The 21,842-nt window shown below is 43.6% G+C and overlaps 1 protein-coding gene across 1 annotated transcript in view; it reads left to right on the top strand.

Annotated features, from left to right (window-relative positions):
• Positions 1-21,842, top strand: part of gcc2 (GRIP and coiled-coil domain containing 2) — a 67,346-nt gene that overhangs the window by 22,974 nt on the left and 22,530 nt on the right. The window contains exons 11-16 of the mRNA XM_078545556.1: positions 2,006-2,170; positions 2,292-2,396; positions 3,515-3,677; positions 6,836-6,936; positions 7,613-7,690; positions 21,122-21,259. Of these exons, the coding sequence (XP_078401682.1) occupies positions 2,006-2,170; positions 2,292-2,396; positions 3,515-3,677; positions 6,836-6,936; positions 7,613-7,690; positions 21,122-21,259 (750 nt within the window). The remainder of the gene's footprint in view (positions 1-2,005; positions 2,171-2,291; positions 2,397-3,514; positions 3,678-6,835; positions 6,937-7,612; positions 7,691-21,121; positions 21,260-21,842) is intronic.

Genomic DNA, 21,842 nt, shown 5'->3' with positions numbered 1-21,842 from the left:
GTGGGGGAAAAAGTGAAAATTGCTCTTTTTTGAAAAATAGGCTACTCGTGTCTTTAAGCCAAGAAAAATCACGGAAAACTCCTGCTGATTGCAAACTGTCCATCCCCAAACAACCTAACGTGCAGAAGGAAAAGTTGAATATTGCTGGAAAGAAAGACATGTTGTCAGTGTTTTTCATCTTGCATACATTAGGGCAAATGCAAGAATGCCAAATTTTGAACAATCGCAACAATTTATGCTATAGGAGCAAAGGGTGCTGATTGTTGATCGCTTGAGGAGCCTATAGTTACCCATTGCTTTCTCTGAGGCAAAACCTCAGCCAATCAGAATTGACTTGCCAACCAGTCACCAGCCTTTGCTCCTGCAGTATAAATTGTTGTGATCGTTTGAAATTTGACATTCTTGCATCTGTCCTGATGAGTGCAAGACAAGAAGCTTAGGCAACATGTCTCTCTTTTCAGCAATATTCAGGTTCTGCATTACCAAGTAGGAAAAAAAAGTTGCTTCTCTGCATGAGGTGCTGGAATGCTTTTTTAGCAATGCATACTTAAAGGTGTACTCACTGAAAGAAAAGTGCTTTGTTTATCACAATTCTCAAAAATGATTTGCATTTTAAGTGAACGTGAGTACAATCATTTGCCATTTCATTTTGTTTGTTCACAAATGACTTAAGAATTATCTATTTCAAAATGCATGTAATGTTAAAAAATGAATATTGTCTCCTGAACTTGTATAAATTGTGTTCATCATATTGAGCAATAACACATGAAAGTATTTTATATTTCCATGTTAATAACATCAGCTACAGCCAATGGAATTTTTGCCAGTTTCTGTTCCTTGGTTTTTTTTTCAAGTGGGGCAGGGTACAAACCTACTAATGTTGCCCAACTTTTTAGCATAAAATGAGTTAAATCATAATCTTACCCGTGCTTACCCTTGATTGCAGTTTAATTTGTTGGTTTTTTTTGAAAGGTTGAGTAAATAAAAGTAAAATTTCTGTATACCAGGGATGCAGGAGAGGTAGCTTAATGGACCTTTCAAAATGGATGAATTAAGGTGAACTAAGTGATCTTTCTGCAACAATCTTGTGAAGAGCTGGATTATATGACCTCCAGATTTTAATAAAGATAGACGGTTCATTGTTTTGATTCTCTTACCTACTGGAAGTAGGATATGCAGAGCAGCCTTCCTGAAATGTTCCGTGAATAACACCTCTGCATTCTTTCTTTCTTAAGATCCATATGGGATTGAGTTACTTTGCTATGTCAAACTGCAAATTTAAACAAATTGCTGTTTGTAATGCAGTGAAATAAATCATCACTATTTAACTTTTTTTTCCATTTTTATTTTGTTTAAGGTGGAGTAATTTATAAAGTTAGGAATGTTAATGGAGTAGACAACCATTTTTGTTTCTAGGATTATATTGTAGTAGTGTACTGCCCATTATTAGGATGTTCAAGACTGCTCTGGAAAAAGAGGTGGATCCTGCCATGCAACAAATTGTGTTTCATCCTTTCCCGAACAATATCCTCTCTTACTCCAATGGATGTCAGTATCTGGATAAATTGTCTGGATGCTATGGCACTACTTCATGGGTAAGAGAAGCAAAACAATGAACAGCCCATCTTGAATAAAGTTTGAGGTTATATAATCCAGCTCAAGTTCATTCTACATCAGAAAGGTCATTTGGCCCATTCTAATTCTACCAAAAGACCCATTAAACTATCACACCTGCACCCTTGGTAGAATATATAGATTTTTAAAAATTTCTATTTACTCAACATTTGGGGGGAAAAAACAAATTAATCTTGACAAGTTGACTTGAAGTAGGCGTTTGCAGCAGAGACAACATTAGAAAGGTGTAGTTGATCACGCTAGAATCTCCTGATTTAATACAATGCATAAAATGTTACCTGAGATACTTCTGTTTACATGTTAAGAGAAATGAGCTGCTATCTTATTTCTGAATTAATCTAGTGTTATATTTCTAATGCCTTCTGTTCAGCACAAACAGTTGGCTTCAGATAAGGAAGATTTGTTTACTCATCTGGGAACTTTGCAGTCAAATGTCAGACAGCTGGAAGCACAAATATTAGAATCTGAGAAAGCCAAGGTAGCTGTTGAAAAGGAGCTCGAGGCCTTAAAGCTTCTTAAGGAGCAGACATCCAAGGTAATGGAAGCATCATATGCCTTATGTTTTTAGATGCATTTTGTAGAACTGTTCAAGCCGTTTTCTCAAGGATTTACTTTTTTTTCAAGTTGTCAACATATATAAAAAATGTATTCTTCAGGAGAATCATGTGCTGTCGAAAGAAGTTGAAGAACTTAAAAAGCAACTTCAAAATGAGAAACACCAGCTACAGCAAACAGCACAAGAACTGGCACTTGTGAGAAAGGTAGGAAACTTCAAAGGACCAAATACACTGCAGTTGGTGGACAGCATCATTTCAATTACTTGGCCTCTGCTTGGCTGGAGTATAATTGTCATGTTTGGAAGTGAGCTTTATGCATGTCTGGATAAATGAATGTAGTTGTCACCCATAAGTTAGAAATTTAAAGGTTAACAAGAATAGAGGGGAGTGAAGGTGTATTTCTCCCCTCTATACAGCCAATAAATCACTTTTTTGAAGTGCAGTCGCTGCTTTTTGTAGACAGGCAATGAAATTAGATCGATAAAGAAAGAAGTAAGACTTGGATTTGTATAAAGCCTTTCATGACCAGGGGACTTCCCAAGGTTTTTCACCAATGCAGTACTTTTTGGAGTGTTGTCACTGTTGTAATGTAGGGAAAGCAGTAATACATTTGTAAATAACAAGCTCCCACAAACAGCAATGTTGTAATGACCAGGCAGTGTGTTTTTGTGATGTTGATTGAGCAATAAATATTGGGCAAGCAAACAGGCATAACTTCCCTGCTACCCTTTGAAATATGGCTGTGGGATCCTTTACGTCTTCCTGAGAGGACAGACGGGATCTCGGTTTAATGTCTCATCTGAAGACCTCCAACAGTGCTTCCTCAGTGCTGCACTGGGGTCTGAGCCTTGATTTTTTTTGTGTGTGCTCAAATCCTGGAGTGAGACCTGAGCCCAGAACCTTCTGACTTGGAGGCAAGAGTGCTACCAACTGAGCCACAGCCAAGATTTAATGCCCAGTTAATCTGTCCTTTTTGGTGGCATTGATTAAATGATGTGTATTGATAGGACAATGGGTGACTGCCTGCTCAACTTCAGATAGTATCGTGGGATCTTTTAAGTCTACTTAAACTGGCAATTGGCACCTCGGTTTAATAGTTCAACCACAAATTGGTACCTCTGGTACTCCCCTAGGCTGCACTGAAATGTCTATCTAGATTATGTGCTGAAACTCTTTAGTGGGACTTGATTTCATACTTGTGAAATAAATCCATCACTACATCACTAACAGTGCAATACACTCTATTTGAAATCTAAAAATGCAGGGCAGATAACTGTTACTCTGTTCAAATCAAACGCTTACTGTTCCAAATGTGGTACTAGGATGCTCAAAAAAGCACTCTAATGGACATGGAGATTGCAGACTATGAACGTTTTGTGAAAGAACTGAACCAGAAAATTACTGATCGAGACAACCGGATTGTAGAAGTAGTAGAAGAAATGACATCATGCAAGCAGAAATTAGAAACCATGGAATATGAAATAAGTAAGTTCAGTAGTTTGAGTACTTGGTGCATTTTATTTTTTTGCTAATTAAACGTGGAGTCAAAAAGAAATTTTGAATGACATGCTGCATTCCCTCACTTTCCTGATTTCCACTTTCATACCTTAAATATGCTGTATCTTAATGGGGTAGTAGAATACTTTCCGGTCTTGAGCAATTCACAGGCCATTCCTAGGTTGTGGCCTAAAATGAATTGAATAGAACCACTTTACCTAGGTAAAGGCAGTTCCTCCTTGGCATTGATATCACTTGAATCAAATAATAAAACCATAAAATGGTTACAGCACAGAAGGAGCCCTATTGGCCCGTCATGTCTGTGCTGGCTCCCTGAAAGAGCTAATCAGCCCCCCCCCCCCCCCCCCCCCCCCCCCCCCACGCTCCCTTTCTCTGCCTTTTCCCTATAGCCCTGCAATAGTTTTCTCTACAGACAATTATCCTGTTCCCTTTTGAAAATTGCGATTGAATTTCACACCACAAAACTGTCAAGCAGCGCATTCCAGATCCTGACCACTCACTACGTTAAAAGAAGTTTTTCTTCATGTCACTTCTGGTTCATTTGCCAGTCATCTTAAATTGGGGTCTCTGATTCCACCATTGAAAGAAGTTTTTCTCTAACTACTCTGCCTAGATCTCTTATGATTTTGTATATCTCTGTTAAATCTCCTCTGGACCTTCTCTAAGGAGAACAGCTCCAGCTTCACTAATCTACCCATGTAACGGATGTGTCTCATCACCTGAAACATTCTCATAAATCTTTTCTGTACCCTCTCCACTGCCTTCACATCTTCCTAAAGTTGGTGCCCAAAATTGGACATTATATTCCAGTTGAGGCTGAGCCAGTATTTTATAAAGGTTCACCATAGCATACTTACTTTTATACCCTGTGCGTCTATAAAGCCCAGGATCCCGGTATGAATTACTAACTGCTTTTCTCAACCTGCCCTGCCACCTTCTGTGATTTTTGCACATATAGCCCCTGAACCCTCTGCTTCTGCACCCTCTTTAGAAATATATTCTTTAACTCATATTGCCTTTCCTCATTCATTCTGCTAAAATATATCACTTTACACTTCTCTGCATTAAATTTCATCCATCGTGCGTCTATCCATTCCACGAGCCTGTCGGAGTCCTCTTGAAGTCTATCACTATACTCCCCACAGTTCACAATACTTCCAAGTTTTGTGTCAGCTGAAAATTTTGAAATTGTGGCCGGTACACCTAATTAAAGTAATTAATATAGATCAAGAAAAGCAGCGGTCCTAATATTGGCCATGAGGGAACCCCAGTATATATCTCCCTCCGGCATGACAAACAACCGTTCACCACTATTCTCTGTATCTGCCAACTTTGTATCCACGGTGCCACTGTCCCTTTTAGTCCATGGACTGCAACTTTTTGGCACTTTATCAAACACCTTTTGGAAGTCCATGTATGCTACATTAACCGCATTACCCTCATCAACACACTGTTATCTCATTGAAAAATTTAATCAAATTAGTTCAACATGATTTGTCTTCAACAAATCCATATTTGTCCATATGACTGTTAATTTTATCCCGGGTTATTATTTTAAAAGCTTTCCCACCACCAAGGTTAAACTAACTGGCCTGTATTTGCTGGATTTATCCTTACAACCATTTTTGAACAAGGGTGAAACTTTTGCAATTTTTTCATCCTCTGGTATCATCCAGTATCTAAGCAGAATTGAAAGCTTATGGCCAGTGCCTCTACAATTTTCACCCCTGCTTCCCTCAGTATCCTCAGATACATCTGATCCAGTCTTGGTGACTTAACATTAAGTCCCACCGGCCATTCTAATTCCTACCTGCCTTTTCATAAGGACTTTAGCAGCAGCATCTTCCTTGGTAAAGACAGACTCAAAGTACTCACTTTGTACCTCAGCTATGCCATCTACTTGGATTCGTAAATTCCCTTTTTAGTTCCACATCACCTTTTAGTGGGAGAGGCAGTGGTATTATCACTGGACTAGTATTCCAGAGACCCAGGGTAATGCTCTGGGGACCCGGGTTTGAATCTTACCACGGCAGATGGTGAAATTTGAATTCAATAAAAATTTGGAATTAAAAGTCTGATGATGACCATGAAACCTTTGCCAATTGTCATAAAAACCCATCTGGTTCCTTACCTGGTCTGGCCCGCATGTGATTCCAGACCCACAGCAATGTGGTTGACTCTTAAATGCCCTCTGAACAAGGGCAATTAGGGATCAGCAATAAATGCTGGCTTAGCTAGCGATGCCCACATCCCACGAACAAATTTTTTTTAACAAGTACCATTTTACTATATATATATGCGTATGGAAGACTTTTGGATTCCCTTTTCAATTTCTGCTTATACTCTCTCTTTGCTGCTTTTATATCATTTTCCACTTCCCCTCTGAGCTTGCTATATTTTCTATGTTCTAAAACAGCAGGTCCATATAAATGAGGAGAAACATACAAAGGCTGAAATTAGTCTTTGGCAGCAGTGCAAACTGAGTGAAGTCAATATAGAGGAAAACTGGTGGCATGTAAATTAGCTGCGGATTCATTATTGCTTATTTTGTGCTACTATAAAATACCAATTTTACCACCACAGTGTTTTAATAGCTGAAAGGATTACTTAACTTTTCCATGTAGACACTAGAGGGAAAAATTTACCCAGATCTGCATTGATTTGTTAGCAGACAGCACTGCGGGTCGCTTACCTGCACAGCTCTTCTTTATTCATAATTATTGAAGAACAGTGCACAGTCTACAGCTCTGCCTGCCCCCCACTAGAAAATCAATGTAAGACTGCATAGCGCCACTAGAAACGGTGCTACAAGAACAAATTTCTCCCTGAGGACTTGAATAATGCTGAATCTGGACATTTCTTCACTTTTAATACTTGTTATGAATTTAGTTTTATGCAAAGTCTAGAATTTTAGTTTACTTTTAGAAAGGTGCTGAAACGCAATGCGCGTGCAACTTGACAATATTTCTAATGCTTCTTCCAAAAATGCTGTTAGCTAGCAATTATTACGTAAGATTATAATAAATAAACTGTCATCCAAATGAAATTCTGTTTTCATCCTTTCAACAGATGACATAGTATGATCCCTGTAAGAGAAGTAACCTGATTATATGGTTATATTGCAGAGTCTCTTCAGACAACCTTGGAAGAGCACAAAGCAAAAAACACCAAGATGAAACAAATCCTAGTGAAAACAAAGAAGGAACTTGCTGAATCAAAGAGAGCTGTGAGTAACATGAGGTCCTACATGATCTTAATCACTGAAAATATATTTTGATTACAGACCTTTAATGTTTATAGATTTATTCATAATTAAGTGCAGTATATAAATGGCATCTTCATTTCCTATCAGCCACATTTCAGAAAGTGACTTGTATATCTGTGTAATGGGGTCTGATTGTGACAAAATGGTTGCTGACACTTGGAATATCTGCAGTTCTAAGGGAGGTTCTTACAAGTATTCTTTTTGTTTAAATATGGGTGAAAGAAAGCAAGAAAAGTTTGCAGAGGGGAAAAGAAAAGGATAAGAGATAAACAAAGGAGGACCCAAAAGATCTCCAGATGAAACACTGGAGAGAACCACAGAAAAACCAATACAAATGAGTATTGCACATATTCAATTCAACCATTATTCTAAGATGATAAACTTTTCAAGTTGTCCATTTTTAAAATATAAACAGTTTCCCTGTGTGTAAAAATAAATAAATAAATAAATTTGGGCAGGGTGTGGAGAGGTAGAAAAACTTATACTGGATTTTGTGATGGATGAAGTACTGTGGAATATTAAGTGCAGTATTACAGAATATTATACAAACTTTAATTGCATTCTTACTATTTAGCCCTTAAATTTGACTCGTGGTTTAACAGACAATTATATAATTGACATGGTATTATGTTTTTAGGAAAGAGAACAATTAGCTCTCCACGCTTCTATTAAAGGAGAACTGGAAGCAAACCAGCAGCAATTGGAAAATTACAAGGTACCTTTTAATCAATGATTTTTCAATTAAATTCTTGGAAATGTACCCTTTCAAAACGGTTGTCATGAATAGTAATTAGTTTGGCCTTTATCAACCGTTTAACTTTTGTATTTTTGTGAAAAAGTTGATCTCCTGTTCTCTACATCAATAGCTTTTAAACTTCTGTGGGCTGAGATTTGTACAGTTTTTTTTGTTAGTGTTAGATAATGGGCCATACTTTGTATGTGCGCATGTAGATTTTTTATGGTATAAAATAGCCCAAAAAGGGAGATCAAGAGAATTACAGGTCAACGAGTCTAAGATCTGATGTAGGAAAAGCATTCAAGGCATCTGAAAAAGAAAACAAAACACCTATATAGGTGCAGTGTGGTAAAAGGGGCGGAACTATGGGAGGAAGCCTTGCCTAGCAATTATTTTGAAATTCCTGTAGAAGCCTTACTAACAGCAGAACTTTATTGGATTTGTTGGGTGGAATCTTCCGCTCCTGCCAGCAGCAGGAATTGTGGCGGATGGCAACACTTAATTTGGCATGAGGCAAAAAATCAGTTTCCCAATGGTGGGATAAACTGTTAGAATTTTGTTCTCCTGACTTAAAAGGTGGGTCGAGGTTCCTGACAATGTTGAGAACCCTATTCGCAATTATTAGAATGTCATAAATGCTTATTGAAAGGCCACCATGCCGGAATCATGTTCCTCATCCAAATTAAGTTCCCTGCCATCAGGCAATTGGAATGTTCAGTTTTATGACTGTATGTAAGTGGTATTCACCTGGCGAGCTTCATTTCATCCATGACTTTGAGGTCAGTAGATGCTGCTTTCACCTTCCTGGTAACCATTCACTCTTTCATATCGGGTGCCAGTAGCACAAGCTGTGCCAAGGTTGGGCACGGGAGGCATGACCAGGAGCGAGGGGTGGGATGGATTCAGGACCAGGTGGAGGGAGGACCAGTGGGGAAGGGTGAGACACTGTCTTGGGTGGGGGGGGGCATGTTTAAGAGACTGTCTAGGGAATGAGGCCAGATTGTCTGGGGAGCAAAGTCAGACTGACGGGCGCGTATTTAAGAGACTGACTGGAATTAAGCCGGACTTTCTAGAGCATCTTCAAGAGAGTGTCCGGGGAATGAGGCCAGACTGTCAGGGGCATGTTAGAGGGCTCAGCATGCCATATATGCCTTAGCCCCAGTCTTGAGAGGAGGGGAAGACCTCTCTGGGCAGTGACAGTTTCAGAAAAAGTGCGTAAAGGGCTTGGTAATCATTTAGTTGACTTGGTCCTATGGGTTGGAAGCATGGTACTGGGACGCAGAGGACACTGTCACATTCAGGGGAGGCAGTTGGATCCTGTGCAGTGGAAGCTTGTCTCATGCAGGGGATAGTGGATGGTCTCATGAAGAAGTTCACTAAAAGTAAGGCTGCAGCTAGCTTGAACGGGAGGGGTCAGATTCACAAGGAGCATGGGGACGTAAACATTGAAGGGAACTGTGGGGAGAGCAGGAATGCTGGCATAAATAATATGGGGTCAAGGTTAACAGGGGAGGCTGAAAAACCACAATAGGGAGAGGAATTGGGAGCAGTGACTGTAGACGAGGATGGGAGGAACTTGGTGGGTGACGGGGGAGATTGGAAGGTGCTGGAAGTACTCACGTACTGAATACGAACCAACTTCTACTTGCTAAAGTAATGACGCAGTTCAAAAAAGATTCAGAAAAAAACGATATAGAAGGGGTCTCAAAGCAGGTGAGAGGAATTCATCACTGCTTGTTTTTTGGGCCAAGTGAGGGGGCACCCTGTTAATTAGTTGCTCAAGCCACAGCGAGCTAGGCTCAGCTGAGCGCTGCTGTTGAGATTCAAATACCCATTGAAGAAGCATTACTCCATGACTAATGGGTCAGATTCCTGAGAGAATCCATTAATGTTTGGAGCTGGAGTTGAGTAGGTGTGATTGGCCATCCGTTCCTGACAGGGGCAGAAAAGACTGGATGGAGGTGAATTCACCCAAGGGGTTCAGCAGCTAGATGCATAGTTCAAATCTCCAATAATCCCAGCTAAATGGTCATGGCTGACCAGGCATAATGCAGAAAATCTTTCAACCTTGCCAAGGCTGTGTCCTCTCTACAGAGGGCAGAATTTTCGATTCCAGGACTAGATCCTGTGGCTGGGACGGGAACGGGTAGAGTTCCCAACCGCGAAGGCCAGTGGGATTTTGTTCTGTATCACGTAACGCTGGCCTGATTAATTATGCTGTCAGGGATTTTCCAATGTTTTATGTGGTGGGGCGGGTGAGATGACTTGCACCCCGCCATCATATCCGGGTGCCAGGACATCAACTTATCCATTGTTGAAGGAGAAGATCCACCTCCTGGAAGCTCCTGCCCAGAGAAGACCCACCTCCTGGAAACTCCACCCACCCACTGCTGCACATGCTGTTCCAGGGCCCTCTCTCGCTGGAGGCCCCCATTTTCCCTTCCACCCATCGCAATCTGCCCCAGGCTGCCTTGCAAGTAAGTTCAACCCATGCCAGCCACGTTGGTCTGGTGATATGTTCCGGGCTGGCTTGATACCACTGGCAGCACAGAAAATCGGACACAGGGGGACTATTCTGGTCGGGCCTTCATCTGCATCCATTAACAGGATGCAAAATGATTTTACGCCGGCCTCTGGCAGGAATGGCAACCTGCCTTGACGGGCGAGAGCACACGCTCCGGCCATCATTTTACACCAACGGGAAATGGATTTTTCAGCTCCCGCCGCATTGTCCGCCCGTCCGCCATTAAATACACCACAGGGGGACTGAAAAATTCCGCCCAGTGTGTCTAGGGTTATGGAGGCAAGCTGACAAGTGCGTGCTGGAGGATTTTCGCACATGGCTGTTATCTGCAATATCTGCATGTGCAGTCATATATGAATGGGAGGAACACCCATCTGTGGTCCTCCAGGATGCCTTTCACCTGAAAGGGGTGGGCTGGGGATGTCATGTCTAGATGGAGACCGAGCCAACGACTTAGCACTGTCCTGCTGGCTTGGAGATGGAGGGAAACCTGTTGAGGAAATGCTCAATAAATGTATCAAATCGAAGAGGCATTGAGAATGCAGGCTGTAGCCAACTCTGGTTCTTGCTCTCATATGAATGAGGAGAAGGACCTGTTGTAGAATGGCACAGGTCCAGGAGGAGCAGCGTCCTGAGCAGCAATGGTGAGTGGGACCCCAAGAAGTCCAAGACGCTCTTGATAGCGGCAAATATAATGAAGATCAGGCGCCCGACCATAAGTATATCGCAGCCACTGCTCATAAATGGAAATGAGCGAAATACAATGCTGCAGGTGCCTTCACTTGTCTCAGAATGTGGTCGCTCATATTTGCCAGGTTCTCCAGGAAGAACTGCGGCCACAAGGACTTGAAGGGCACCCCATGTTGTTGGCATTAAAGGTCACCGCCGCACTGAACTTTTTTGCCAGTGGTCCCTTCCAGGGCTGCAATGGGGAACCTGTGTGTCATATCCTAATCGCCAACACAAATTCATATGGGAGGTGACAGATGCACTGTTCACTAGAGCTCACCAATATGCTCAGTTCCACATGGATGCTGAATTCCAAGCTGCTAGTACAATGGGATTCGCATAGATATCTGTTTTCCCGTAAGTGCAGGGCGCCATTGACTGCACACATGACCTTGAGAGTTCCCTGGCAGCAGTCTGAAAGATTCATCAATCAAAAAGGATTTCACTTATTGAATGTCCAGCTAATTTCTGATCTCACAAGGCAAATTCTGCATGTTTGTGCTACGTACCTAGGGAGCTCTGACGACTTACATTTTGACCCACTTCGCAGGTGTCACAGATCTTTGAAGGACCTAGGCGTTTAAAGGGCTAGCTCCTCGGGGACCAAGGGATATCCCTAGAAGATGTGGCTGGTAATGCCAGTTCACCATCCACATAATGCTGCTGAAGAGAGGTACAATGCTGTACATGTCTCCACCAAGTCCTTGATAGAGCAGATGATAGGCCTTCTGAAGATGCGTTTCCAATGTTTGCACTGCTCAGGTGGGGCTGTCCAATATCACCACTGTGTTCAGGATCATTGTTGTCTGCTGCTCCCTGTGCTGCAAAGGGTGGGCGGATGTAATGCCTGAGGGAGACGTGCAAGAGAAAGATCTCTGCTCCAACGAGGAGGACATTGAAGAGGATGGACTTCGCGAGGTCCACGATGTCAACGAGCCGCATGAAGAGGCCATAGCAGGGGTACAACTTGGCAGGCATGCCCGCGACAACCTGACAGCTACCAGATTTCAGGAGGAGTAATGTGCCAACACATTTTCACAATTATTTGTTTTATTTGCTTTTGCTGCCGGGAAGGCCCCAGCACCTTTTTGATCACAGACATAATTTCTCTCAGAAGTTCCATGTTTTAGAGGTTAATGAAATATAAGTACTCACTATCTGCCCTGATGTTGGGTTGATCAATTGAATGCACTAGCCACAGTTAAATGCGTGGACCTGGCAGTACATGGTCGCTGTAGAACCTAAACAGCACTCCCTTCTCCCATGACCTTGGGCAACTTTAAATGGAATAGTAATTTCATCCATGCCCTCACCAAGTCATTGTGCATGGTAGCTTATCAGCAGTTTGAACTCATTTAGCCGGGGATGCACTCCTGTCACCGTGACACCTCCCAAAGATGGGCTGACCAGACAGATCACTCGGGCATAAGCAAGTGGTTAGCTCAACAAGGAGCAGCAGCATGAGAGCACCATATGTCCCCTCGCCATCTCTCCTCAGTGCAGATTGATGAGGCATGATCTTGCTCTTGCCTGCACCCCCCAATCACCACTCGTATATTATAAACCCAGAACTATTGACATCTTTATCATGCAGTGAAGTTTCAAGGTTTATTTGTAGTGTCCTCCGTGGTGTGTACTTCCCCTTCACTATGGGTTGCTCAGGTGCAACCATTCGGGACCCTGCCATCATCCAAAACCTGAAGTCCCTTTCTGAGATGGCCTTTGCATTCGGGGGAGACAGTGACCCATCATTTTGGACACACCAGCCAAGCTCAAAGTGTTTCCTGCATGGACCCCCCAGAGGCTTAAGAGAGCTGGCTATGCATCACATTGATAGCATCACAGTCCTCAAGATGATATAGCACATAAGCCCATTCTAGTCTTTCTCTCCTAAATCAAGAAAAGCCCTGTCATGCAATAATTTCCAACTCGATTTGAGTGCTACCCCATTACCTACGACTACTGACACCCTTGATAAGTGGGCGGGCAGATCTACCAATTGTCCATGTGAGGTCTGGCAACGGCTTTATTCAGATGCGCAAACACACCTCCTAAACCCTACATTCAAACCCTTCTTGCAGTCAAGGCTAATGTGCCCATTGTATACTTGCCTCGTTCAGCTGCATGGTTGCTGAAATTGACAAATCACCAAGGAAAGGCATTCAGCATTGAATGTGCCCACCACACCTCCCTCCAGACAGTTAACCTAGCCTCTGGGTTTCGACTGTTATGATTACAGTGTCCAACTACGGGTTCTCACCCTTGAAACTGTGTTCACAATGAACCTTGGGATAAATGTAGCCGATATAAGTCGCCATGAGTAATTGTGCCGTCCACACACAACTGACATCAGTGCAACAACAGCAGTATGTGCAATGAGCTTGATGAACACATCTCCTGAGACCACAGCATAGTTAGTAGTGAAAATTGGTTAACAAGGGTATTGGCCAGGTAGCACACTGACAAATGAGGGCCATTACCTGATCTTTACATGTGGTATTATAGACTACCCACTCTGATAATGTGAGAGAACTGAATCAATAGAAGTTCTTGATTGAATTCATTTTTGACTCAACATTTTGAGCCTTATCTGACCACAGAACTTTGAAGCAATTATTAGAAAAATGGAATCCATTAGACTTGGAAACAGGTAAATTCAATATATATTTACAAATGTGAAAACTATATGCAATGAGTGTACACCCATGCCACCTGTGTGCATTCAATACTACTTAATCTTTCTTACTCCAACACCATATCATAGTGCAGCCCCGACATCCACAGCTGAGGTGGAGGCAGCCTGCTGACTGCTAGACTGAGATGACTTTGACGGGAGCCCTCTGATGGCCCGAGGCCTAGAGGGCCTAGATGTCCCTAGCATGCTAAGGATTTCCTGCTCAGGTGCAGATGCACCCTCCTTGATCTGACCTGTTGGGAGGCCATGGGATCATTGGCGGAGGGAAGGTGGAGTGGCACAGCACTCTTGGTGTGACCTGGGTTGATGTCACTGAGGCATCTGGCTGATGCTCCTCCACCCTGTGGGTACCTGATAGCTCCTCCCTGTCTCCTTGAAGAGATGATGCACCTGGAGGGAGGTTTAAGTGTCCTGTCCCCTTCTTGCCTCGCCATTGCTGCACTGCACCCATGGCCAGACTCATGGAGTTGCAGGTCTAAGCACACATCTGGTAGAAACTGTGTTCTGCTGGACATGGGTCTCCAAGGCGCCTGACACCATTTCCATGAGACCTCCAAGTGCTCACATGCCAGAGCCACAACAGCAGACGGAACGTAGACAGACTCCTCCAGCCTTCCGCCCAGTCTGCGCACGGCCCCTGGCAACTCTGCCTGATGTTCCCCTGCCTGTCTCTGCACCTCCAAGAGGTGTCTCATGGCCATGTCCAGAGGCTCGTCATCAGAATCGGCTCAGCAGGGGCCTGTTCTGCAGCAGTTCTGAGTATCTTGGCTGTCATTGCCTCCGCCAGCTGTGGACCCATGTCTGTGAGGTGCTCACCAGATTGTGAATACAAGTCTATTCTATAACTAGGACCCACCGAGGTGGGTGTATCTGCACTGGTGGAGTGTGCAGGTGAATGCAGTGACTGTGCTTCCTCAGAGGATACTGAGGCACCCTCCTGAGGGGTGGCCTGGGGCTGTGGCATGTCTGAGTTACTGTTTTTCCCCCACCCCCTTCTTTTCTGGTACCTGGAATAGAGAAAAGAGAGGTTTATTGATTGATTGATTAAGCAGATTCTACATTAATGGTTACTCACAGTCAATACATGCATAACAAAAACAGAATTACCTGGAAAAACTCAGCAGGTGTGGCAGCATCGGTGGAGAAGAAAAGAGTCGACGTTTTGAGTCCTCACGACCCTTCAACAGAACTGAGTATAGTTAGGAGAGGGGTGAAATATAAGCTGGTTTAAGGTGGTGGGAGGGGGGCGGGGGGGGGAGAGAGAGAGAGAAGTTGAGGGGGGGGCAGTGGTTGTAGGGACAAGCAAGCAGTGATAGGAGCAGATAATCAAAAGATGTCACAGACAAAAGGATCAAAGAGGTGTTGAAGGTGGTGATATTATCTAAGAAAATGTGCTAATTAAGAATGGATGGCAGGACACTCAAGGTACAGCTCTAGTGGGGATGGGGTGGAAAGGCTGACAAGGTATTAGTTGTAGATTTTAAAATAATGGAAATAGGTGGGAAAAGAAAAATCTATATAAATTATTGAAAAAAACAAAAGGGAGGGGGAAGAAACGGGGTGGGGATGGGGGGAGGGAGTTTAAGATCTAAAGTTGTTGAATTCAATATTCAGCTCGGAAGGCTGTAAAGTGCCTAGTCGGAAGATGAGGTGCTGTTCCTCCAGTTTGCGTTGGGCTTCACTGGAACAATGCAGCAAGCCAAGGACAGACATGTGGGCAAGAGAACAGGGTGGAGTGTTAAAATGGCAAGCGACAGGGAGGTTTGCGTCTTTCTTGCGGACAGACCGCAGGTGTTCTGCAAAGCGGTCGCCCAGTTTGCGTTTGGTCTCTCCAATGTAGAGGAGTCCACATTGGGAGCAACGAATGCAGTAGACTAAGGGGAAATGCAAGTGAAATGCTGCTTCACTTGAAAGGAGTGTTTGGGCCCTTGGACGGTGAGGAGAGAGGAAGTGAAGGGGCAGGTGTTGCATCTTCTGCGTGGGCATGGGGAGGTGCCATAGGTGGGGGTTGAAGAGTAGGGGGTGATGGAGGAGTGGACCAGGGTGTCCCGGAGGGAACGATCCCTACGGAATGCCGCCGGGGGGGTGAAGGGAAGATGTGTTTGGTGGTGGCATCATGCTGGAGTTGGCGGAAATGGCGGAGGATGATCCTTTGAATGCGGAGGCTGGTGGGGTGATAAGTGACATAATACATGCATGTTGGAGATGGAGACTGGATGCATCCTCACTGGATTCTTGGGGGAGTTCGATCTCACCTCCTGCACAGGCATGGTCACGCTTCTTGCCTGAAAGCTCTGCGGCCTGCTCCTTGAAGATACTAAGGTGACGAAGTTCAGCCATTTCTTCTCAGGTCTTGGCCCGCTCATGTTTGTTATGCGCAATCTTGTCCTGCAGAAAGACAGAAGGATTGATTGTGAGGCCATTGGGTAAATGAGCAAGTCAGAAGCATGCATGACTATTGTCGATGCTGAGCCCTCCCCAGTAAGTGATTAAGAAGCCAATTGTTCTGGAATTCGTATGAGATGGAGAGCTTAAAGCGGCTGGCACACATACAGTGCTGATGTCCCATCTCCTGGTTGTGTGAGACATCCCTTTGCACTTTAACTCTTATATTGCCTGATGCCATTGAGAGTGAGAGTTTGCATTAAGTAGACAGTGCACTTACCCTGGCAGACCGCAGCAGATCATTCATCCCTTTTCTGCACTGCAGACTGGTTCTTTTTGAACCCCATGGGCACTAACCACCCCGGTGAAGACCTCCCAGGCTGCCATGGTCAGGTGGGAGGGCCTCCTGCTCCCAACCTGAGAAAACAGGACCTCCTGCCATTCTTGGATAGCCTGAAGGAGAATCTTCAGAGAGGTATTGCTGAACCTTGGGGTCAAAGGCTGCTTTCTCCTGGACATCTTAGTTTAAGCACAGCCTGGAGCTCCTGACCTGCAGTGATTGAATAGCTGTCCAGATACCCTTTAAATATGGTGCCAGGAACTTTGACCCCAAGCGGTAATGGCAGGGCAGGTGACATCCTTCGTGCCTTGCCACAAGATTCGCCGAGCTGCTTGCAGATGCATAACTAATGAGCTGAACAGTGGAAGATGGCACGTGTTCAGCTGTCCTGCCACTCAGCTGGAATCACTCTGACTTTCCCACCTGGCACCAAACTTAGACTTCAGAGTGGAAGATTCCACCAGTTATCTTTAAATTTCAACAAGAGCTTTATTACTGAGCAACATAAGCTATGCCTATGCAAGGTAGAAACCACAGAAATTGAGCCTCTGAAGTGGTTTAAAAATTGGCTTAACATAGTGAAGGATGATTGTGAATAGAGCTGTGCAGAAGAAACATTTTTTTTCTCTTTGGGTAAATGCAGGTTTAAAATCTGACTGATCATGAGATATCCTTCACAATGTGGTAGTGTTTTGATATTTTCAAATGTGATTTAATCGAAATTCCAACACTCTATCAGAAGCAGAGATCGATCACTCTAAAGATTCTGATCACAACCATTTGTTACTGCACTATTTTCTCCTTCTCCACTGACTTGCACTGATGGAATAGATTTTGTTTGTAGCCCTTATCCAATTGGTCTATCATGTCAGTGTGTTATTTTCAAGAGGTACAGTAAAGTAGTCGTCATGTTTCTGGACTATTAAGCCACTGCCTTTGAATAACAACCCCAAAAACAGGTCCAGGATTTTATGCTCACCCCGGGAGCAGGCTGTGAGGTGGGGGGGCATAAAATACGGTGGGGGAAAGGGGTGCTGTGCTGTTCCTGTTGCCTTCCCACCACTGCAGAGGTTTTACCAGTGGCTGATGGGCACCTCACTATGTCAAGTAAATCCTGGTGATCTCTCTGCGGGCCCTGGGGGAGGGGGCCTTCGGTGGGTTACAGGTGCCCGATCACAATGCCCTTGCAAATGCCTGTTTAGCCCTGATGATCCCCCACCCCGCTTACCATCTGGGCCTCCTGGATCATCACTGTTCTTGGGGTCTGCTGCAGTGCCAGCTGTGGCCACTGTTCATGGTGGCTCACTGCTGGGAGCAGCCCTCTGATTGGCTGGCAGCTCTTGAAGGCAGGCATTCCTGCCTTTAAGGGGCAGAAGCCAACACTGCAAGAAACGTAAAATATAGTTGTAGCTTCCACGGTCGGCGGAAGGGGGTTGCCCTCGACTTTCTGGATGGTGGGCAGGGCTACCGCTGCCCCATGAAATCCAGGCCCATGTGTCCAAATCCTATAATGACAGGTTGAGAATTTAAATTCAGTTTTTTTAAAAAAATCTATCAATAAGGAGATCTATCAGTAAAAGTAACTATAAAGCTGTTGGATTGTCATAGAATGCCATTTGGTTTGCTAATATCGTTTGGGGAAGGAACATCGTCATCAACTTACATTTATATAACACCTTTGTTGTAATAAAACATCTCAAGGAGATTCACAGGATCATTTTAAAATAACCGCATAAAGAGATATGGGTACTGTGTCTCAAAACCAGCTATCCAAAAATTGACTGTCCAAAAATTAGACTTTTTTTAAGCTGCCATACATGAATTTTTATTGTTGTTAGGTATGTAAAAATATGTACCAGCTTGATGGGCTTGGTGCTGCATTGGCACGGTGACCTCCGACTTTGCACTCTAGTCTTTTCCTGCGCCAGGAATGGTCTGAGCGACCCTTGACTTGACCTGATCTGTCATGAAAGCCTTGACCCAAAAACTGGCTGGATCCAAAACTCGGCAGGGACTCGGTCCCATGGCTGCTGGTTTTGAGACAATGTATTAGGTTAGATGACCAAAAACTTAGTCAAAAAGGTAGGTTTTAAGGACTGTCTTAAGGAGGAAAGTGAAGTAGAGAGGCAGAGATGAGTAAGGTGGGTATTCCAGAGTTTGATGCCTAGGCAACTGAAGACATGGCCACCAATGATGGAGCAATTAAAACTGGGGAAGCACAGGAGGCCACAGTTAGAGGAACACAGATATCTAGAAGGCTAGTGGGGCAGGAGAAGGTTACAGAGATAGGGAAGGGCAACGCAGTGAAGGGATTTGTAAACAAAGATGCAAATTTTAAAATCAGGACATTACTTGACCAGGAATCAATGTAGGTCAGTGAGCACAGTGATAGGGGAACAGGAGTTGTTAAAACACAAGCAGCAGAGTTTTGGATGACCTCCAGTTTATGAAAGGTATTGTGTGGGAGTCCAGCCAGAAATGCGTTGGAATAGTCGAACCTACAGGTAACAAAGGCATGAATGAGGGTCTCGGCAGCAGATGAGCTGAGATGGGGGTGACGTTGGGTGATGTTATAGAAGTAGAAGTAGACCGTTTTAGTGATGGCAGGAGTGAGATTGGATGTTCATCACGGGATCAAATATAACACCAAGGTTGTGTACACAGGTCCCTGAAGACAGCAGTTCAAGTAGACAAGGTTGTAAAGAAGGCATATGGAATGCTCTCCTTCATTGGCAGAGGTATAGAATATAAAATTAAGGATATAATGTTGGAATTGTATAAAACACTGGTGAGGCCACAACTGGAGTATTGTGTGCAGTTCTGCTCACCACATTACAGGAAGGACGTAATAGCTCTGGAGAGAGTGCAGAGGAGGTTTACAAGAATGTTACCAGGGTTAGAAAAGTGTAGCTACGAGGAGAAATTGGATAGGGTGGGGTTATTTTCCTTAGAACAAAGAAGGCTGAGAGGTGACTTGATTGAGGTGTAGAAAATTATGAGGGGAATAGATAGAGTGGACAGGATAAAATTGTTTCCCTTGGTGGAGAATTCTAGAACCAGGGGACATAGATTCAAGATAAGTTGCAGAAGGTGTAGGGGGGGCATGAGGAAAACTTTTTTACGCAGAGGGTAGTGGGTGTCTGGAATTCGCTGCCCAAGTTGGTGGTAGAGGCAGAAACTCTAAACTCTTTTTAAAAACTACCTGGATCTGCACCCTTAAGTGCTGTAAACTGCAGGGCTATGGGCTGGGTGCAGGAAGGTGGGATTAGAAAGGGCACCTGGGTGTCCTCGGGCTGGCATGGACAAGATGGGCCGAATGGCCTCCTGTGCTGTAACTTTTCTATGGTTCTAACAGACTGGCTTCATTTCAGACCAGGGAGAGGGATAGAGTTGGTAGCTGGGGAATGGGGTTTGGAGTGGGGCTGAAAACGATGGCTTCAGTCTTCCCAATATTTAATTGGAGGAAATTTCTGCTCATCCAGTACTGGAAGTCGGATAAGCAGTCTGATAATTTAGCAACAGTGGAGGAATCGAAAGAGATGGTGGTAAGGCAAAGCTGGGTGTTGTGAAAGCACAGCACTGTACCATTAGATGACGTTGTCAAGGGGCAGAATGTGGATGAGATATAGGAAGGGGCCAAGGATAGATCCTTGGGGGACACCAGAGGTAACAGTGCAGGAGAAGAAGAGAAGCCATTGCATGTCATTCTCTGGCTATGATTTGATAAATAAGAATTTAACTCGGTGAGAGCAGTCCCACACAGTTGGGTGACAGTGGAGAGGCATTGGAGGATGCTGTGGTTAACCATGTTAAAGGCTGCAGACAGGTCGAGAAGGAAGAGGATGGATAGTTCATCTTTGTCACAGTCACATAGGATGTCATTTGTGAATTTGATAAGAGCTGTTTTGTGCTGTCGCAGGGGCAGGAACCTGATGGAGTTCCAGGAATGATGGGAAGGGATTTTGGAAAGGGAAAGGAGGTTGGAAGTAAGACGGTAGTTTGCAAGGGTGGTGGGGTCAAGGGTTGGCTCTTTTGAGGAAACCTGTCATCCTAATCCTGGCTGGCCTATATGTGAATTAGTCATACAACAATGTGATTGCATGACTTTTAACTGGCTTGTAAAGAAGCTGAACAAACCACTGTATCAAAATTCTTGCAGCAGCTCAAGAAGACCCACTGCAACCCTCTGAGGGCAACAAGGATTGGAAAATAAATAATGTCTTACCAGCAATGCGCACAGACCACTGGAGCGACATTTCAACAAAGCATAATGCTCATTCACCCAATGTCCACATGTATGCGTTCTAAGCAGAAATCACTGAATAGGAATGAAAGTTCAGTGTTATTTTCCTCTGCCTAGCTAAGGAAACAGAATTTAATAATAGAAACCTCGCTATTGCTCCTTATCTGGACCCCCCCCCCCAGCCCCTGAGAGTGCATCAGCAAACTCAACAGCTACAAGGGATTTAACTTGAAAAGTCTGTCAGTTTTGGGTCAAGACTAAAACAGTAATCCATTAGGGTAACACAATTCTTTGCAAAATCTAGTTTTGCATCTTTGTTTTAGTTTTTTAACACAATGTAATTAGGGCAGCGACTCGATAAAAAATATGGAAATGCTATCTTTTCTCAAGTTCCTGTGTACATGTGCAATTCAGAACGCCAAAGCAGTAGTGATTGTAGAATGTAAAGCCGGACTTGCAGAAAATCCATAGACTATTATTGTTAAATGTTGCAGATTCAATTGGCAGAGTTAACTGCTGAAAACCACAAGTTTCAGGAACAATTACGTCAAATGAATGAGCAGAATCATCGTACAATGAGTGCATTTACACAAAAGATGGCAGCTCTTCAGGAAGAATGCGATATTGCTAAGGTACAATCTTGAGTGCATCCGGCGAAGTGTCTCAACAGATCTGAAACACTATCTTTGATGCAGAATTGGACAATAACTTTAGATGTTTCTTGGCACAAACAAAGTGACTACAGTTTTGATTTGAGCAGTGCCTCTTCAGCCTGTGGTTTTGATACTCAAGCGGTATTTTTTTCCAGCCTCTCAGTTGGTCTGCAGTTGCTATAGTAAATTCTTTGTTACTATTTATGACTTTGATTCAGTCAATGAATTTTAAGTTATTTCTAGTACTAAAGCTATAAAACATTCTGATTTTCTGAGAATAATGTGGTGAATTTTTCAAGTCGGATAGCGAGAATAAGAAAGAAAAGACAAGTTACGAGAAGATTTTATAAGTTTTTTTAGGAAAATTAATGAGTGAAAAGTTAACATTTGCTGCTGAAGCCACTGCATGCCATTCATGTTAGTACAAGGGTTTTTCTGGGAGCAACCATATTTAATGTGGTGTTCACATTGATTAGTCATTCTTTTTGCTCACACCTACCCTGCCTGGTTAATTCTCATTTTTTGTGTAAGTTGTTTTTTTTCTCCTTTTTTTTCCCCCACT

Source organism: Cetorhinus maximus, chromosome 7, assembly GCF_964194155.1.
Source record: "Cetorhinus maximus chromosome 7, sCetMax3.hap1.1, whole genome shotgun sequence".
Lineage (NCBI taxonomy): Eukaryota > Metazoa > Chordata > Chondrichthyes > Lamniformes > Cetorhinidae > Cetorhinus > Cetorhinus maximus.
This window is presented reverse-complemented; position numbering and strand designations above follow the sequence as displayed.